We start from the raw sequence: 21,120 nt of genomic DNA, 5'->3' as shown, positions 1-21,120 counted from the left end.
TCCTCTCACCAGGAACATCTGCAGGTTCTCAGATCTTGCTTTACATTTCTACAGTAATACATACAATGAAGTAAGGAAGTATGCTCATATGCAATCTCTTAACATGGAGAAATGAAACAAAATAAATATGTTGGGTTTGTAGCTACCTTTAACAGAACACTGAAATAGAATCCGCTGACATTGCTTCATTCTCGGACATGTGTTAGTAGAGTTGGTACAATGCAGAGGTTGCAAAATGTTTTTATGGGAGCTTGGCTTTACATTACTGGATTTTCTAGAAAAAAAAAAAAAGAAACATTGGATCATACAACTGCAAACCTTTTAGCCATTACTGATAATTGGCTCATTTATATGCATTAGCTATGCATTTATTGATGTCCACCTTGTGACAGCTTAGTTAAGATAAATTAAAAGCAATGATTGTATAAATTCCATACTGCCTTTTATCCATATGTTAGGACCTTGCCTGATGTTTCTGTCACCCTTGTGATGAGTGGTTAGCTTTCAGGTAATTTCATTATCTACCTCCTTCCTGATGGCTAACATCATTTGCATAACAAGCTTATCTGGTTCAAGTTGTGGCCAGACCAGTGTATTGACAGAAACTGAGCATGCAGCTTTGCCTAAGCTTTTGACTTCAGTTCTGTTTACACAATAATTTTATTTATGACAAGACTGCCAAACCTGGTCATTGTAGCTTTTTTTTTCACCCCACATTCTCAACCCTTGAAATGCCACTGCCTGAAGAGGCATTTTTGTTACAAGTGTTCTCTCACATATTATAGAAATTTACAACATGTCTGTTAAGTTTCAATGTGCTTTTGTAGGTAACTCTTTAAACTGTTAAAATAGTGATCATGTATTTTTTAGAAATGAAGTCTGTATTTTTAACTGTGATTCTACTGCCCCAAGAGATATGATTTTCCCACAACATTTTGAAGTCCAATGCATTATTTACAGAATCTGAATGGAGAGTCAAGATAGTTCTTAGCTTGGTGAATTTGTTTCTATTCCCAGCATTGTTGACATTGGCTTGAGATGGGGACTGTAATGTGTTGTCTTACTAAGGACTTTTACAATGAGATAGCTAATCTGAGTTACATATTTTGTTTTTAAAAAATATAAAGACAACACAATTTCAGCTAAGTCATCTCTGGCAGCAGCCTGGTTTTGTATTTCATATCTACTGAGATACATGCAGCACAGACTTTTAAAAGGTCAGTAAAATTCTATGTATGTATAATTATCTGTACTGGCCATGAAGAACTTAGCTGCTCCACTAGAGCAAGATGAGAAAGAATTAATTATCTGTTTGTCCACATATTAATAGGGTTTACCATTCCTATAAGGGCATGTAAACAGCCATATCAGTTGTTGGAGGTTTGGCTAACAAAAATAACATTCTTTACCTGTGTTTATATCTGTCGAAATAAAATCCTAGTTTTGAAGAGTTCACCCTATTCATTGCCCATGCATGTTTATGAAGCTTTTTTTTTTTGTAGCTACAGCATAGATGACATTGCTCTGCTAAGATAACAATTTCTTTCCACCAGCATTTTAGACATACAGTGCTTTAGACTTAATTTGTAAAATACTACAGGCTGTATGTTAAAATGTATACCCCCGCTTCACTAAAATTATCTCACATGCCACAGATAATTTTCTTGGCAGTTTAAACCTTGGCTGATCTCTAGGGGTAGATAGAAGAGCTAATATGTTCTAGGAGCAGAAGGATACAATAACCTTTATTTACATTACATCACAAAATGTTAATTTCAATTAAAATGAGCAATGGTATCTCCAGGGACATTCTCCTTTTAAATTTATTTAACCAATGATTAGCTATTATGGTTCTTTGAATTAATCAGTCATTCTTGAGCTGGAGGGAATTAAAAAATTAGCAAATTCAGGAAGTACAAAAGTCAAAATGTGATGTTACAATACTTACAGTCAGCATTTATCATAAGAATGTAACTTTTGTTTTAGCAATGACATTGCAAATACAATACAAATATAATATTTAGTCTTGATAACCTCAATTTTTTGTACTCAATTTAAACACAGCCTTACAAGCTGAATTTCATATTGATGAGTCTACATTCAGAGTTATTCAATTAATAGAACATCTAGATTATCTAGGTTTTAAGTGCTCCATTTATATTCAGCTTCTCTGAATACACATCAAAATTTTTCCTAGTCTAAGCTATTGTTTAGTGACATTCTGTTCATATTACACAAAGAATATTTTACTGTTTCTGTCACAGAGAACATGGTGTGTAACATAACTCATTAATTTCACCGTGTAAGAAGACAGAGGTTTGCAAATGTCAGAAAGATTCAGATTGTGAGGTATAGTACCTGACAAAAGATCTCCACCACTTTTGAGTATTGTGTGAGATATTTTTATGCAGATGAATGGGCATATATAATGGATACAATTATCTTAGCTTTCTAATGAGCAGTTGTAGTAAAAACCTGCAGTTTTAGGTGGAGGTGAGAAATACTTGGGCATGTTTGTAGTCCTGACCCTGCAAAGAATCATGCCAGGTTTTACAAATGTCATAGTACCAAGATCTTTCACTCAGTAAAGTATACTCTTGAGATCCTTACCATTAGTGATAAGCACTCATTCTTCCCTTGGTTCTCATGGTTTGTGGGTTTATTTGCTGGCTATTCTGAGTCATAAGTATTAACAGTAGTAAGGTAAGTGCAGTGAGAAATATATGTATCCATGATGGAGTGACAAGTACATTTGGGAAGCATTAGCAATTCTAGGAATAGTATGCTGTATGGAAGAATATAGTATCAGAGAGAACATGTGAAGTAATTGTCTGATGAGACAGTTTCCTTACTCCCTTCTTCAAGCTCATGTTGTCATTAAGTGATAGTATTTCAGTTTCTCAAGTAGTCCCTGCCTATTGCTCTTTCACTAGGGTGATTTTTAAGCTTAATTCTAAGCTTAGGTGCTTCTAGAGTTCTAATGTTAATACCATTTATTGGAAGGAAAGTCTGTTATAATTGCTGATGCTTGCCATGTCTGTGCTTTACTTGAAATGAAATGTGAAGGCAGGATGTCCTGTCAGTCATCTGCACTTGTAGAACAGGGACACGAGATAAATACCTTCTTCTGCAATTGAAAACATGAGACAAAGGGCATCTTGCTCGAAGTCACTCAATAATCAGCAGCAGAGTTAAGAATGATGCAGCCCAGCATACTTCTAGATTAACGGAAGCTTCAGGGAGCACAGATGTGCCTGCTGTCCCCTTGTGGACCACAGGGTGTATGTGTCAGGTCTATCACACAGTAGTACGAAAAATGTTACTGCCTGTGGACTCCCAACTAGTACAATTAACCTGATCTCATCTGCCCAGGTGCTTGTGAACTTGTTAAAATGAAGATGTTATAGCATGGCTGAAGTTGGGGTTTCAAAGCAGAGGGCACCAGGCAGTCAGTTTAATGGAGCATAAGTGAGAAACTTTCCCCAGCTGCTCTGTGATTATAGGAAAGTGAACCTAAAATTGCCCTTTTGGTATCTGTCCTTATTTACTGGAAGATAGGAAAGAATGCACTAAACCCCAAAGGAGAGAAAAATATCTCTGTCCTTAGTTGCCTTTCCAGCTATGACATAAAATGTGAAAGAAACTGTCAGTATTCTTTCCTCATGTCCTACTTTCTCTATGCTCCAGCTACTTCAAATCAACTGCATGCTGTAGTGTCAAAGGGAGAATGTTTAGTACAAATGCAAAACACTGTTCCTAATTAAAAGCTTCAGTTGTAAATAAGGTTCTAAAGGCTTTTTGTGTTCCAGGGTCTTCAAGGCCAGGCCAAAGAAACAGAGCAGACCCATGCCTGATAAAAGGCTAGAAACCCCCAATTTCATCACACAATAAATCCCTAGAATTGTTCTGACTGAATTTCTGTTGTCTCTAGTAAAACTCTAAGGGTTTTAACATGAGCAAAGTCTGACCTACTCTAAGTGCTGTAAAAAGTCCCACTCCATACAGTTTACCTTGTTTTTTCTCCAAACCATGTATATATCTAAATTGTGTCTGTTCAGCCCAAAGGAGTCTAGGAAACCTGTTATAATTTGTTTTAGCTGTACAAGAGGTTGAGCTATTTACTACACTTAATCTTATAATTTCTGTGTGAGTGAACCTTTGTTAGTTTTCAGATGCATGCTCTAAATTACACTATAGGATGCTTGATGGTAAAAATTAAACTGAAAGAAGATTTATTAAGAAAACAGGTGCTGATGACATTTCAGTGTTAGAGTATTTCTCTCACTGTTAGGGAAGATTAGTTAATTTACAGCATTTGCTGTCAAACGGCAAATCAATAATGATATGAATGTGTTCTGACCATCAGAATTTATATTATGTATGTGATGATTGAGTACTTTGTCATAATTCAGTCTTTCATCCTGATATCTGATTGTAGCAGAAGGAACAGTAAAATTCTTGTTATTTATCATGGGATGCTGGTTCAAGACAGGAGACCTATTTAAACTATATATATACCGTTTGTGCCCAGCATTTGCTTTCTTCCAAAGGGGCAACTATATATAGTTCTGAAGATAAGGTTATTTGTATCCTATATGTCCTATTGAATTAGGACTGAAAACAGAAATGCTGCTGGCAAAGCTGTCACAGTTTTTTAGTTAATCTTTGAAAACGAGTGACCTCCAGCAGTAGGGGGGATGGGCAGGCCTAGGAATGGGAAGCAGGGAAGCTTCAGGGAAGCAGGGAGGCTTCAGGGAAGTAGGAAGCCACAGCCCTGCATCATTATTACAAATGTAATACATAAAATGTCTTCTCCACATCTCTGCTGCATGTTACTGACCAGTGTTTGCCACAGTACATGCAGTACAGAGGTAGGAGGAACAGACAAAGCAATTGGTAAGAACAGAATCTTTTAACCAGTTAGAAAACAACCTCAGAGATTGTTATTTTTCATTCCTTGACTGGAAAGCTGCAGACCTTATGTGCCTGGCCTACGTGATCTTGCTTGTCAGTATCTGTCCTTCCATTTCTCCAAGCAGGGGTGTCAGCCCAGTTGAGGTCATGCGCTTGGTTTAATTAATCTTCCACCATGAAATGACCTTCTGAAGGAAGTAGATAGAAAAATATGGGGAGGAAAAAAAAAAAAGAATCTCAAAACCCAGAGACTACCTCCACCCTGCTTAGGGAGAGGGTGAAGAGAATATGACCTTCTGTGATGTTCTAGATCCTCAGCTGAGCTATCTCTGCCTTTGGAGGGATCATGGTAACTGTTTTTTCTGGGACTAGAAGGACAGGAGCTCAGCATCTCAGGATGACCTGAAGTCCTGTTCAAGAACCTGGAAAACTCTTCTTTTCCAATAGGAGAATCCTGGAAAGATTCCCCACTGCTAGGCAGCAGGTACTTGTGCAAGCAGAGAAGTATTTGGAGGGCAGAGGAGAGTGCTGTAAAGCTGTGGGAAGAGCAAATGGTGGGAAGAGCACCCTGATGGGCCAGGGAGTGACAGAGAGATAGGGACCAGAGGAGTGGCAATGAGAACTTTATCTAACCGATTGCTGAACAGAGACTTTGCCCAGAGGCTGCATTGTGGATTCTCAGCTCTAATAAGTAGTCTGATACAGAATCATAGAATAGTTAGGGTTGGAAAGGACCTTAAGATCATCAAGTTCCAACCCCCCTGCCATGGGCAGAGACACCTCACACTAAACTATGTCACCCAAGGCTCTGTCCAACCTGGCCTTGAACACTGCCAGGGACGGAGCATTCGCAACCTCCCTGCGCAACCTATTCCAGTGCCTCACCACCCTAACTGGAAAGAATTTCCTCCTTATATCCAATCTAAATTTCCCCTGTTTAAGCTTTAACCCGTTACCCCTTGTCCCATCACTACAGTCCCTAATGAAGAGCCCCTCCCCAGCATCCTTATAGGCCCCCTTCAGATACTGGAAGGCTGCTATGAGGTTTCCATGAAGCCTTCTCCAGGCTGAACAGCCCCAACTTTCTCATCCTGTCTTCATATGGGAGGTGCTCCAGTCCCCTGATCATCCTTGTGGCCCTCCTCTGGACTTGTCCCAACAGTTCCATGTCCTTTCTATGTTGAGGACAGCAGAACTGAACACAATACTCCAAATGAGGTCTCACGAGAGCAGAGTAGATGGGAAGGATCACCTCCTTCGACCTGCTGGTCATGCTGCTTGTCATGTAGCGGGTTGGCTTTCTGGGCTGTGAGTGCACACTGAAGCTGGCTCATGTTCATTTTCTCATCGACCAACACCCCCAAGTCTTTCTCTGCAGGGCTGCTCTGAATCTCTTCTCCGCCCAACCTGTAGCTGTTCCTGGAAATGCTCTGACCCAGGTGTAGGACCTTGCACTTGGCATGGTTAAACTTCATGAGGTTGGCATCAGCCTACCTCACAAGCCTGTCAAGGTCCCTCTGGATGGCATTCCTTCCCTCCAGCATATCAATCAAACCACACAGCTTGGTGTCATTGGCAAACTTGCTGAGGGCGCACTCAATCCCACTGACCATGTCAGCGACAAAGATGTTGAACAAGACTGGTCCCAACACCAATCCCTGAGGGACACCACTCGTTACTGGTTTCCAGCTGGACATTGAGCCATTGACCACAACTCTTCGCATGCGGCTATCCAGGCTGTTCTTTATCAAATTGATGTCTCTCCAATTTGGAGACAAGGATGTCCTGCGGGACAGTGTCGAACGCTTTGCACAAGTCCAGGTAGATGACATCAGCTGCTCTACCCCTGTCCATCAGTTCTGTAGCCCCATCATAGAAGGCCACCAAATTGGTCAGGTAGGATTTCCCTTTAGTGAAGCCATGCTGGCTGTCACCAAGCACCTTGTTGTTTTTCATGTCCCTTAGCATGCCCTCAAGGAGAATCTGCTCCAAGATTTTCCAGGCACAGAGGTGAGACTTACTGGTCTGTAATTCCCTGGGTCATCTATTTTCCTTTTCTTGAAAATGGGGGTTACACTTCCCTTTTCCCAGTCATTGGGAACTTCACCCAACTGCTGTGATTTTTCAAATATGATGGACAGTGGCTTAGCAACTTCATTTGCCAGCTCCTTCAGGACCCGCGGATGGATTTCATCAGGTCCCATGGACTTGTGCATGTTCAGTTTCTTAAGATGGTCTCAAACCAGATCCTCTCCTACAGTGGGCCCAAGGTTTTCATTCTCACAGTCCCTGCGTCTGCCTTCCAAGACATGGGTGGTGTGGTCAGAGCCTTTGCCAGTGAAAGCTGAGGCAAAGAAGTCAGTAATAACCTCCAAATCCAGGGTAGCCAGTTGTCCTGATGGCTTCCGGAGAGGGCCCATATTGTTCCTGGTCTGTCTTTTATTTGCAATGTAATTTTAGTATCCTTTCCTGTTATCTTTCACATCCCAGTTTAATTCTAACTGGGCCTTAGCTTTCCTAACCTGGTCCCTAGCTTCCCAGACAGCATCCCTGTATTCTTCCCAGGCCGCCTGTCCTTGCTTCCACCTTTTTTTCCTTCTACCAGCCTGTTTTTTTCCTTTGAATTTTCCTCAGCAGCTCCTTATTCATCCAAGGAGGTCTCCTGGCCATCCTGCTGCCCTTCCTTCTAGTTGGGACACAACACTCCTGAGCTTGTAGCAGGTGATCCTTGAATATCAACCAACAGTCTTGGGCCCCCCTGCCCTCTAGGGCTGTATCCCATGGAACCTTACTAAGCAGGTTCCTGAAGAGGCCAGAGTCTGCTCTCTTGAAGTCCAGGGCAGTGAGCTTGCTGCACGCTCTTCTCACTGTCCTGAGGATCTCAAATTGGACCATCTCATGATCGTTGCAACCAAGGCTGGCCTGGAGCGCCACAGTTCCAACGAGCCCTTCCCTGTTGGTGAGCATGAGGTCAAGCATGGCACCTCTCCTTTTTGGCTCGTCTGTTACTTGCAGAAGGAAGTTGTCTTCCACACAATCGAGCAACCTCCTGGATTACTTGTACCAAAAAATATATAAAAAAATTATAAAGTAATAATTTCTTCCAGATATTAATGTATGCATCTTCTGTGCCTGTAAATGGCAAACAGTGATGAGGTGTCTTGTTGAATATCTGATTTATGAGGCAAAATAAGTTCCAGTAATCCACTTTCATCATAAAATGTAGTATTCGCAAAATGTAATAATTGAAGAAAACAAAATACTGGAGATGAATCATAATGCAACTAAGCTGTAAGTGTTGGAGCTGCTTGGTTTCTTTTTTTCTTAAAGAAAGTACTTGTGGCCAAATGGATTATAATAGATCTGAAAAGAAATAACTGCTGCTGCTCTGTTTAGGTTTGGCTGCAACAGTGAATGACGTTTAGTAATTGTTTTCTATTTCTGAATGCACAGGAGACTTAGACCACCATTGCAGTTCTTATGAAATCTATTTCTTTCCACTTATTCATTAGTAAATATTAGCTCATGAATGCTGAACTGATAAATGTCTCTTCTTTTCAGTCATCTGATTTGGTACTTGCAAAATGGCAGTTTACATTGTTGAGAGGTAGCAGTTCCAACAATGTTATCATCCAAATGCAAGGAGCCAGTGAATTTTTAGAGGCTGTCTCAGACAGGCCTGTGTGTATGGGAGTCTGCTCTGATCCCCTGCTAATAAATGCTTCATCTTTGCCTGTAATTATGGCAGAATGGAAATGGTACTTAGGAGCCTGGCTGTGAGATTGCAGCAAATGGCTGCAGCCTATGTTTAATGTAGTGACACTAATGAATTCTGAGAATTAATTTTCAGCTAAGAAAGCATGATGGGAGATACTAGAATTTAAAATTAGGTAATGGATTGACTTTCATTAAAGCAAACATGTACAATGTTTGTTTCCTTTTCAATCTCTACTTACTTAGCCTTCATGTTATTTTAGATCAAAAAAATAGCAGACCAAATATTGTCATGTTTTCATCATAGCTTAGACGAAACCCATCTTGTAGTAGATTTGCTCAATGCAAGACACCCTCACACCACTTTTTTCTTTTTTAAATAATTTCCATGGGCTTAATCTGCAGATACAGCACATTTTTGGGTTTTATATGTAACTGCAGCATTGTTGTTGTTTGACAGTGCCTAGGCTAAGTGTTCACATTGGTCTTAAACAAATGCTCAGAAAAGCACCTGAAGGTATTTTAGTTTTCTCCTTTCCTCAGAAGCAAATCCTTCAGTGATAGGAGTTCTTAACATTGCTCTTGCATGATCCACACACTGATTTCTGTTGGCTGCACTGACTAAGAATATTTTCTGATAAGCGACATTATAAAAGCTGTTTTGTTAGTGTAGTCTTCTACTTTCAGATGCTAATACTGATTTTTTTTTTTTGTGTATTACTTCTTGATTTCTTTTTTTTCTGGCCTCTACATGGAATATATTTCCTGACTGAATGTACTGGCAATTTTGGAATCAGGCACCCATATGATAAACTTTTTCACACATTATATCTGTATTTCAGCATGCAGGTCCGTAGAAGTGCACACCTTCATGCAGGCTTCAGCGTTGTAAGAGCTGATATTCTGGTTTTTTTTCTTTCTTTCTTTCTGAAGAGCAATACAGTGTGTGTACTGCTTCCAGTGTAGACGATACCTTACTGAACGCTTGCAGTGACACTAGCAGTCTGTTGCATTCTTTTTCACTAGCACATAGGTAGTGGCTCAAGAATTGTTATTTTACAGGTAACATTGACTAAGAACAGCAGCAGTATGCATTCAGTGTGTCACTAAAAGCAACACAGTTGAAATGACAGTGTAGAAGCAGAGGATATAAATATACCTCAGAATATTAATAGGTCTCGTCTACACAGAGAGGACAAAGGGATATGGATCAAGAGGAGAAACATCATGTCTTTACAGTATCACATGACAGCTCTCCATCCTGCATTCCTTTGCAGCAGATCTAGTGATAAACCAGTGTGGCACTGAATATCTGAGTACACACTGAGCCCACAGTACCTACTATGACTAAGCTGCAAGCCAGTTACTGGTGCTTGAAACATAATGAGTAATTTCCAGAAGTAACTGTGTCAACACTTCTGCTGCTTCAGAGCAAAAGGAGAGTGTATATGCCACAGACATTCAATTCTGTACGACCTGCTTGGTCTTTCTTCTGCTGCTGTGTTCCTAATGTGCTAGGAACTTGCCATTTAACTTGATGGATTAAACTAACTTCATTGGAGATGTACATTCTCCTCTTGGTCTTTTGCCTGAACCGATGCAGAAGTACTCACACAAGAAGTTAACTACATGAATTTAAGCAGCTGTCCGTCACCGTGCACTGTGTTGCTTACTAGCTCTCTGCCTTGTTGTGGGGTCTAACCGCCAGAAAGGGATCCGTTCTTCCGATACAGGCACAAACTTGGCACAATAGTAGGTGTGCTCTCTCTGAATTTGGAACAGAGACTTTGATCAGAGACAGAATTGTGTTAATGTGTTTTGTATCATTAGCTTGGTCATATGAATTCATGAAGCTTTACTTGTGTTTCAAGTGAAATCCAAGTGACCACAGATGGCAAAAATATCTTACTACAAGAGAATGAGGGCTGCACATAGGTGAAACAATACATAAACTTGATGGTTGCAGAGCAGAAGAATAGCATGCATGAAAAGTAAATAGCAGGGTACTGGTAGGAGTATGCAATGGAAGGAAATACAATCCTGAGTCATCTTTAAAACCACCTCCCTGACAGAACTTACCTATGCTCATTGAAACACCTGCCAGAACTAAGCAGTTAGCATTTCAGGCACATAATAGAGAAGCTAAATAGAGAACCTAAAGTGTTTTCCTTCTGTCTTTTCTTGTTGGGCTTCCTTAATGAATGCATCATCCTGGATATTTGGATGACCTAGGGGCCATCTATATGGAAAATTTATCTTGCAACTTCAGGATCTTGTCCGTAGCATGTCTTTGGAGGTGCGTTCTTCCAGAGCTCAGAGTAGAATTCATTTTAATAACTACATGCTAGCATGTAAAAGCTTCTATGTTCCTTACACTTCTGGTAAACACAAGATGTTCTGTCTGGAACTGTGTAATTTCTTCAAGAGAATGTGTTTAAACTTTAATGTTGCTGTTATCTGAAAAGCAACTGCTATGACATTAGGGCCTGTTGCAATTGGGACAACGGGTAATGGTTTTAAACTAAAAGAGGGTAGATTCAGACTAGATATAAGAAAGAAATTTTTATGATGAGGGTGGGGCAACATTGGAAGACGCTGTCCAGAGAGGTGAGAGATGCCCTATCCCTGGAACCATTCAAGATCAGGTTGGACAGGGCTCTGAGCAACCTGATGTAGTTGAAGCTGTCCCTGCACATTGCATGGGGGATGGACAAAGATGACCTTTAGTGATACCTTCCAACCCAACCTGTTGTATGGTTCTGTGACATAGTTTCACTTGAATTCAGTTATATTACTTGGAGAACTTCTGATGTGATGAAATTTAACACAAAAATTTTATATATCAACAATATGGCATAAATATGATAAATTTGTAATTATTGTTAGAATGATAAAAATCACTAGTGCATGAGCTTTTTAGGCTGAAAAGTCCACTTCAGATACTTGCCATCAATCTATGATTTTGTATACTGCATAGCCTTTGTTGGTTTATTTGTTTTGTTTGTTGATATTTTTTTCCCCTCTGCCTTCCTGATTAATGTTATCTTGCTTTTCAAATGCTTTTTTCTTTTTTTCTCAGGAAACACATAAATTTAACCAGGATTGGCATAGACCATATTGTCTTTGTGGGTGTACTGACTTTTGAAAACCATGGATCACAAAAGGAAAAGGGCTCTGTGTGTGTGTGAGAACCTGTTGTAGGCTAATGATGTATCTCTTCACTAAAAGGGGACGACTGGTATTTATAGCCTCACACTCAGAGGTTCTGTTACTTTAGTCTTTCTTTTAGGAGGCTAAAGTTCTAGCAAAATTCACCAAAAATATTTATAAAACTGGTAGCCCATTTTGCAGGCTGTCTTCTCTGGACTAAGCACACTAAGAAGAGGTTGGGAAATTTGTTTTCAGGAACCTAAAGTATTAAAGTTGTATTCAGAGATATTTCAGGATCATTTTAAGACCAGACCTTAGGCTTCAGTAAAGTATTTGAGGTGAGGCTGAACTTTAATAATTTGCTAATGTGTTTGGTAGTATTTGAAATCAATGTGTTTGGTTTATTTCTTTTTTTATATGTAATTTAAAATTTTGCAAATTGATATTGATAGAATATAAATTCCTTTAAAAGGTATTTAGTTACCATTGCACTTTTAGCTAAAATGATAATCTTTATTTGTGATATTTGGCACTGCTCAGGAAGTACTTTAGGAATATCACTTAAGATCAGCAAATATGAGACATAATTGTAAAGCATGTAATACAAATGCATCTCATCAAGTAAACTCATCATGGGCTATAATTTGCTAGGAGGGAAATACATACTGAATTGCAGCATTTCTTTTTCATATTCTCAAATAACGTTATTATATGAGTAAGATAAACAACACTTTTAATGTAAAGACTTAGAGGGTACTTTAAAGCAGTTTAATCTTGTTAGATCATTCTTCTGTTTGGACTGTTTTATTTCCTCTTTTTTTATTTTATTTTTGTGATGGCTTCCTCAATTTTAAATCCCAATTATATAAATTAGCATGATACTTTATTTTATGGTAATTTAATAGGGTCTATCTCTTTATTCTTTACTCGATCACCTGTTTCTATCACAGACAGAACTTTGATACCTTGACTAGCATTTAATTCTGACTCATTCATTTCTCTTCCAGTCTGAATTAGGTAGGTTTGCAGAATGTTCTGATCCTTATGCTAGCACTTATCATTGCAATATAGAAGATCTACCTGAAACGCTTATTTTAAAAGCAAGACAAACCTCTGTATCAAATTGTTCTGACTAGTGTTGTATCACGGATTTCACTTATAATTTTTAATAGGATATATCATACACTTCATCAAACTCTCATCAGAGAATAAGTAGAAAATTGAAGTGAATTAAGTATTGTCTATTCATCTTAGGTTATGTTTAATGTATATTAACTGTGCAGCAGTTACAAGATAGAATGACATTTTTTCATAGTAAACTAGTTACAGTTAAAAAGAGAGATTAAATAAGCTTAAATTCATAGCATTTATACTAGTATACTTGTAGGGTGAATTCACTTAAGTACTTTATGCCAGATTTATTCCAATATAGAGGAGTTGTCTTGCTGCATACTGAGGAACTTAAATTTGTGGAAAAAGAAACTACTGTACAGTAACAGCCGCACAGTAAACTGACTCGGATCATGCCGTAATGAGAGATCATCATTGCCTGAGACTGCTTTTTCTCTGACACAGGTGTCTTATCAAGGATTTTGAAAAGCGTCCTTCAGTCACCCATCTTTTGGAGCATCCATTTATTAAACAAGTGCATGGTAAAGATATGTCTCTGCAAAAACAGCTGGCTGAGCTCATTCAAGAACAGCAGCAGCTAGGCTCTGTAGCCAAAACAAGGTATTGTACAACACACATGCTGCAGCCTTCTTTCCACACATGAATCCTGGAAGCATGAGTTAAAACTCTAAATGCATAGACATTCATTGTTTCAAACTATGATATTAATACATTGACTACCACTATGATTAGCAAAGTGCTGCATGCCGTGTGAATGCAAGAGGCATGTTTTCCCACTGTTACTTTTTAAAGCTAGTTTTATCAGCCATTTATGCAGCCTTCTCCTTAGCTGCCTTTGTCCTCTGGACTCTGTTCTATCTGCATTCACTTCTGTCTCAGTCACAGAGATTCTAGTAATTCCAGAAAGTCTACTTTGTGGAAATACATACTGGCATGATGAAAAATTGTCATATTTTGATAGCAGATCTTTAAAAATACAACCGTGAACAATGAAGTGACTACTAGAAAAGTTTAAGATCATGACACACTAAAGTTAAGTGTTTGGCTAGATGCTATTAGTAAGAAGGCTGTTCAGTACTTTAAGTAATTGTTTTGCCTGTAGTTTAATAGTAACTGCTGTTTTTCATTCAGCCTAATAATTAATTTTAAAATGTGCTTAAAAAGCAATGAATATTTATTCAGCAGCAGTGGGATTTTTGAGGCTGATTGTAAATATATATTAGTTTTGTTGTTGCCCAGAGGGTGGCAGAATTTCCCTGTTTCAAAAGAGAATTAAATGCAAATGAACACAGCTTCCCAAGCTCAGCAATCATTCTGTAATATGAAATTTGTCTAGAATGAGATAAGCTGTGGCCCATTATTACAAACAAACACCTACTAATGTTGATGAAGAAAATTAAATGTCCTGCTATATATGAACAAGTATATACTTCCATGCCATAAGACTCTGTAGCTTAAATGCTAAAAGCCCAAACAAAAATTTACAGGTTAAAATAAAGGAATAGCTGTAAGTACAGTTTCAAGGTGAAGTTGACTTCTATGAGGTTGGAGGCTTTTCTGTTTTGTTTTGGGGTTTGTTTGGGGTGTTTTTTTTTTTGGTTGGTTGGTTATTTTGGGTTTGTTTTGGTTTGGGTTTTTTTCTGAAGGGGGAGGGGTGTTGGTTTGGGTTTTGGGGTTTTTTTTTTTGGTTGATTGGTTTTCTCCTGGAAAAATAAACCTGAACTGCTTACAGTGAGGGAGCTATGTCACTGTTGAAGTATCTGCTTTATCTGGCCTCCTAAGCAGACTTCCCCATGTAACACTTCACACATCAGATTAGCTACAGCTGTGGGTTGGCTGACCCAAAAGGTATCAGAATTTTCCTAGCTGTTGACCAATGAGAAGATATAGACAGAGTGAAATTATCTTAGTTCCAAGAGGAGCTCTTAAATGGATTCCACATGGTATTCTGACACATTCTTCTGGGATCTGTCTCCCTAATGTGGAGGGAGAAGGAATTAGGACTAAGACAGCATTTCTTTCCTCAAGCCTTTCCGTATATTAACTGGGAATGCGGTGACAGACAAGCTGCTGCAGGTTATGCTTATGCATAACTGGAATATAAGAACAATTTTGCTTCCAGCACCCCTAGTATGAATCAGTGCTCACCTAATAGAGTTTAACTCCTTGTTGATCCTGTCACCACCTAACCCATCTTTGATATTTATCTGGAGCTATTATTTGCAGCTTGTGTGCAGTAGCACCTGCAGATTGCAGTGGTGAAGGGGGTTCTGTTGCAATGGGTTTAGTCTTAATCTTATCTTTCCTATCAGTCTAAATTCTGTTATTGTCCCTGATACTCCCACATTTACTTGGCCAACTAGACACAGGTACCCTGTCCCAGGTTGTTACCTGACCCATCATTCCTGTCAGTCTCTTTCACTGTTCATTCTGTTTGTCCATAAGGCTTTGTTCTCCTGTTAGTGTCAGGTTGTGTCTTCTTCCTCTACCACTCCAATAGCTTCTGTTTCTATTCTCCACCTTCAGAAAGTGCCTACCTTAGGTTCTTCTGTTTTTTCCAGCAATTTCTCTGTTCTTGGTATTCCTCCTCACCTGTAGTTTGCAGCCCACTTGTTCTTTCTCTTCGCTGAATTCAGCTTTCCCATGTCTATTATAATTTCTTTTTTATTTTTAAAGCTTTACCTCAAAGCTTTACTCTCAACAGACTCTTTGTACCCATCTCATTATTTACTGGACTGTTGGCTTGCTTTTGGCCATGCTTTTGAAGTAGGTGGCTTCTTCCTCTGCCAGTGAATGATTTGTGGGGAGACATGATTAGGCTGCTGTAGAAGTAGTTGTCTTTACTGTGAAGCAGGTGGGCCCTGCTACTGGCTTCAGTTTGAGGCAAATGCTATTTTAACAGCAAACTGCTATTAAAGAATGTCTTTCTGTGTAGTGTTATACTCCAGTATACTTGTTCTTTGCAGCACCAGCCCACTTTAATCAGGGCTGAGAGCATCCTGAGTGAGGACAAAAATTTAGTGAGGTTTTACCACTGAAATCTACAACATTGTTCACAGTGATGAAGTGCTGATTTTCTAAAGATTTGAAACTTGACTAAATGAGGCTGCAAAAGCATATCCCTGCAAAAAAACAAGTATGTGGGACAGACAGTTAATACTGGACTACAAACTTAAGATTATTGCAAGGGATCTAAACACCATGAGCATCTAATTGTCATTTTCCCCAGAGGGTAGACATAGTCTCATAACAGTAAAGAGCTTGGCTCTGTAATAGAGAGATAGTACCTTCTAGGAATATTTGTACCAATTAAAAGCCTGTAAAAACCCTGTAATGCATTTATAACGTAATTTTCAGTACAGAATCTGGCACGCAGAAGAACACATGACCAGATAATACAGTAAAAGAATTTACTGGTGTTCATTTGCGGTGTTCTGTAGAAGACATCTGAATGTATAGTCACCACTTCAATGTAAATAGGCCAATTAAAGCCCCTGTTGAGTAAGACCTTTCTATTGTACGACTGGATATATGTGCATTCTTTTTCTGTTTATTGATGTGCCCATGACAGGTACAATGAAATGTGCATTAATTCCCTGGTTCAGAGATAAAGAAAAGTAGATGCCCTTTCTAGGAGTACAGCAACACTACAGATCAGTCATTTGAAAGATAAGGAAAAGAAAATGTTCTCAGGCACAGGCCAAAATTTTCAGAAATTGGAAAATCATTGGGATGCTGGTGTTAACAACACTTCCACGGTGAGGGACCCAGGGAGTCACTGGTGATGACAACTGATCAGGAGGCATCTGGGTTTTTTCTCATTTGAAAGTCTTAAAGCAGCAGTGCTTTGGATTTGCATCTTTTGGTTTACTGATTTAGCAGCTGTAGCTTTTTTAATAGTATTCTCTTTCCAATTGAGCCATGCCAGTTTTGCCTATTTTGGGACATCATTTAAGGTCATTTTGCCTGAGAGCAAGCCTGCAGACTGGAAAGTCAGTATTACCGATTTAGAGGGTATGATGGAGAGATGTGGTAAGCTGATCTAGCACTTCACCACTACTGAAAAGGAGAGAACCGGATTCTTTCATTTTCCCACAGCTCCCAGGAGCAAGCTCATGATGCTGTTTTTATTGCAACTCCAGTGATTATCGAAACTTCCCGAGGTAGAACTTCTAAAGAAAAAGAAAAAACTAGGCCAGCAGAAACACTCAGATAATTTGATACCCTGTTAGTGACTGCACATGGGTGCCTTGCTTGATACAGCTAAAGTGTAAAGGACGAAATACTCCACGTGACCAGGAACAAGGGAGAGAGAGGAAGAAAGAAGCAAGCTGGCCCCCCCTTTGGCTGGATCATCTGGATTGATCTCTGGACGCACAGACTGAAATACTCAGTTTCTTTCATACTTCGTTTATAAACTTATTTGTGTGCAGTACAGCTAGGCTTAACTTCAGCACAGTTCTTCATAACTCTGAACTGAATGAGCGCTTAATTTTCCTTGCTGAGCTCAAAGGAGCCTACTAACACATATATTTGTGCTGTCATAAGTTTGCTGCTGACAAACATATTGTTGCTCACTTACTAGTGAGCTTTATACTCTATTTTTAGGTTAGAAATTAATAATAAAAATGTTTATGCTAAGAAAAGTTTAAAATGAAAAAATGGCATTAACGGTTGCTCCTGCTTTTTTTTATTGAAAAAGATGCTCTTTGAAGCTTTTTCACCAGCTCTGTTTTTTCCCTAAATTATTTTCAACAGTAAGCTGCAGATATCTCCTATCCTTATGCAAATAGGTCTTTTCAGTTTCAGAAAACCCAGCCAGGATACCCCTCTTTCCACACTTATGAGGAAGAAAATTCTGTATTCTTCTGTTGGCATCTTATAGGCTGAAGTCTCAGTTTTGCCATGATCTTGAGTGAAGTTTAAATTTCAGCATAAGCACCCCACTCCTGAATTGCCTCTTCCTTATGCTCTTCTGGGGAAAAGCTTTGTGAAAAAGCCCAATTTCACAGTTACATAAGGATGAGCTCTGTGTATTTTCTGTGTTTCTTTTCCATATCCCTTTTGTAAGCTATCAGTTAACTATGTATATGTTTTGTCTAGTTTCTAACAATACCAGGGCATAAATGATAATCAATATATTAATATACTTTTAACAGATTTGCCATAGAAGCAGTTATATGAAGTTTAATTTTAAGAAACATATTTGATATTAAATAGTCCACTAGTTCTATTTCTATGAAAGTTCTTTAATCCTTAAAAAGCAGAAGTTAGTACATCAGAATGTTGTTTCATGTACATTTGTTTCAGCAATGCTGAATTGTTCTTTTCCACTCAAATACGTCATTACTTTTTAACATACAGATACTGATTTGTAATTCATCTTGGGAACTGGAGCACTCTTATTCCCACCAGTATATAGCTGTCCCTAGGCAGGAATCATTTCTTAAAATTAGAGAGGATGCTGTAATGCGCCTTCAACCATGTTTTGTTTGTTTGTTCGGGGTGGGGGGCGTGTTAGTTTTTGTTGGGGGTTTTTTGTTTGGGTTTTGTTTCTTTTTTTTTCATTTTAGCAATCCTGTGCTTGCACAAGGACTGTGAAATGCTTTCAGGTTATTCAAATAGTATCCTTGTACAAAGTGACAGTTTCCCAGTTATCAGCATCTTTGAAGAGGCCAGCTTCAGACATGGCTCATTTTCTTCTCTTGGATGTTTTCCTGCAGGCGAGGTAGCCTTATGTTCTGTATATAGGCTTCTTCATAGCAATCAACCAGAAAAGGTGTTCTACCAACCTCCAGTTTCAATGTCTAAAATAATGAAAAAACTTCAGTGTTTACATGGATAAGGTTTTAAGCAAGCTGACTCTAGACAGTAAAGAGTTAATTGTTTTGGGTCATGTTGGGTCAGTGTGCTACTGCTGGTCACCATTTAGAAGTTTGTTTGTGCAATGTGGAACAGAGTTATAAAACCTTGCATTCTGAAGGACAGAACACAAATCTGAACATCATGAAGAATCAAACTTGAAGAAGGTGGGGGGAGCAAGCAGAGAAAGGAAATCTAAGCTTGTAATCATTTGAGAAGGACAGGTATGTTAGGCTACCTTGTCAGGTATTAGGATGAGGCTGTGGTGGCTTGGCAACTTTCCCCTTATCAGCCAGCTGGATTACAGCAGCAGTCCATCCAAGGAAGTAATTCTTACAACCAGATATCTAGCTTCTCTGCCAGCTCACATTAAGTTTTGAAAGCAATTAACTGCAAGAAACTTGATTGCATCCAGCCAGTAATTTCCTTTGGACTCAGAGATAATAACCAAAACAGAACCAGAAATAGTTCTCTGATGCTATACACAATATAATTTAATGCAATTCTTCTAGCCTTCATCTATATGAATATTAGGCAAATGAGTTAATTTTTTTTTTTTATTTTTTTTTTTAATTCAAAGCTACTGTGGCCCCCCAAGGTGATCCTTGCTCTAATTATAGTGTATGTGTTTTTACAGGGGGTTGCACAGATTTTTGTTATAGCTGCAGCATTTATATTGTAATTAGGCTGTGTCAGTATTTCTATTATGACCTTGCTTCAGCAAATTACCAGGCTGAAACTTGAAGTGCAGGAGCAAAATTCAGTCTTTGCAATGTGTGGGAAATAGGCTGTGTTTTTCGGTGCAGCAGTAGCACACTCTCCACTTTTCTTTTTCATTGTGTTAAGTATTTTTCTTGTAAATCTCAGTTTGCATGCAATTCATTTAAAAATTGGCATTAATGTAACAGAGAACAAATACAGAAGCAGTTTTTCCTGTGTGAATCCTGGGGAAAAATAAATCAGTAAGCGTAAATGCTTAACTGCAGCAAGAGGCCAAAGTAATGGCATTCATTAAAGACTATTATGAGTGGAGGCGAGAGATCAGAGAGGAAGCTTCCCAATGAACATAAGCATTCTTGGCCTATGCTGCTTCCTGTCTTAGGGTGGACCTGCCCACAAGACGACTGTTTGATCTAGAAGTCTATGTGGTCAATCTAGCTTTTTCTTCCCTGTCATCAGCTGAGTAGCAGAATCTTATGAGCATATAGCTATTTATGATGCACTCCTATTACTATGGCTGTTATCTAGTACAAAAAGAGATTTTCTTTCCAACTTATCTCTTCCCCAGGTAGAACAAGTGAATGCTTCCCACCATCTTAATGAAGTTGTTCATCTGAGGGAGAAAAGTTTCCTGCCTTTTGCTCTTCCTCCAAAATCCAAGCAAAATCTGTCACTTCCAGCTATTCCTGCCTACCTGATAAAAAGGCAAAGAGAAAATGCTTGGGAGGGTAGAACCTTATTTAACAGACAGTGTTCGTCACTAGAGTTCTGGAATAAACCTAATGCTGCTCCTCAGATTTGATAAGGTAGGATGGCCCTTTCTGCCACTTTTTTTGGCAGTGAAAAGATTACATCCTCCAGGGGATGATTCAGAACATTGCTGGAAGCTTAAGGCAAATGAACACCTTTGATTTTTATTTCTTGTGCACCTTGTATGTCATCAGAAAGGAAAGGTAATTGAAAAAAATGGCTGATAATTGTACTTTTTATGCAAAGCATATACTAAAAATTACTTCCCCAATTGAAAGTATTTCCTTCCTTAGGCTTTTTAAGATATTTTTTATATATATATTTTATAACAGATTGTATTTCTTATGTAAAATTCTGGAAATAATTAAAGGTTACTCTCTGTATTCTTCCTTCCCACTCAGTCAATGTCTTTGCAGGACATAGGGTCAGTAGAAAACTGATGAGGCCAGCAGGAGATTTGAAGCTAATGTGATGTTATGCTCCTAATATCCTCTTCCTAATCATGTACTTAGGAAAATGAGTTAAGCACAAGAAAATGTATGCACAAAGGTATATATGTTTTACTTGTATTTGAGTAGTACCAGTTTCCTTAGTTATTTACAAAGTGTTAAAAAACCCATCCTTTTCCAATACTAATTAAAAAAATGTTTGTTTATTACTTAAGGAGAGCAAACAGCGGGAGTTTAATACACAATCAGATAACAGATTAGTTTACAAAGCCATTCTGCAATTAGAGATGCTTAGGTTTGAATGTGCCCTCTTCCCCCTTCTCCCTTCACCTCTGATAGATACGTCTGTACTTGTAACTTGTTGCAATTTGATATTGTGGCTGTGATGGTTTGTTTCAGGAAGAAAAAGCTTCACAGATGAGTTATGTTA

At 38.7% G+C, this 21,120-nt stretch overlaps 1 protein-coding gene across 4 annotated transcripts in view; it reads left to right on the top strand.

The window, feature by feature from the left end:
* MYO3B (myosin IIIB) overlaps window positions 1–21,120 on the top strand; it is a 205,685-nt gene that overhangs the window by 79,803 nt on the left and 104,762 nt on the right. For all 4 annotated transcript variants that reach the window (XM_061342730.1, XM_061342724.1, XM_061342747.1 and 1 more), the window contains exon 11: window positions 13,354–13,509. In XM_061342730.1, coding sequence (XP_061198714.1) covers window positions 13,354–13,509 — 156 coding nt within the window. The remainder of the gene's footprint in view (window positions 1–13,353; window positions 13,510–21,120) is intronic.

Source organism: Neopsephotus bourkii, unplaced genomic scaffold, assembly GCF_033783945.1.
Source record: "Neopsephotus bourkii isolate Nb327-2 ecotype Australia unplaced genomic scaffold, CSIRO-AGI_Nbou_v1 NB_196, whole genome shotgun sequence".
Taxonomy (NCBI): Eukaryota; Metazoa; Chordata; class Aves; order Psittaciformes; family Psittacidae; genus Neopsephotus; species Neopsephotus bourkii.
The sequence above is the reverse complement of the archived record's forward strand: the minus strand, read 5'-3'. Positions and strand labels throughout refer to the sequence as shown.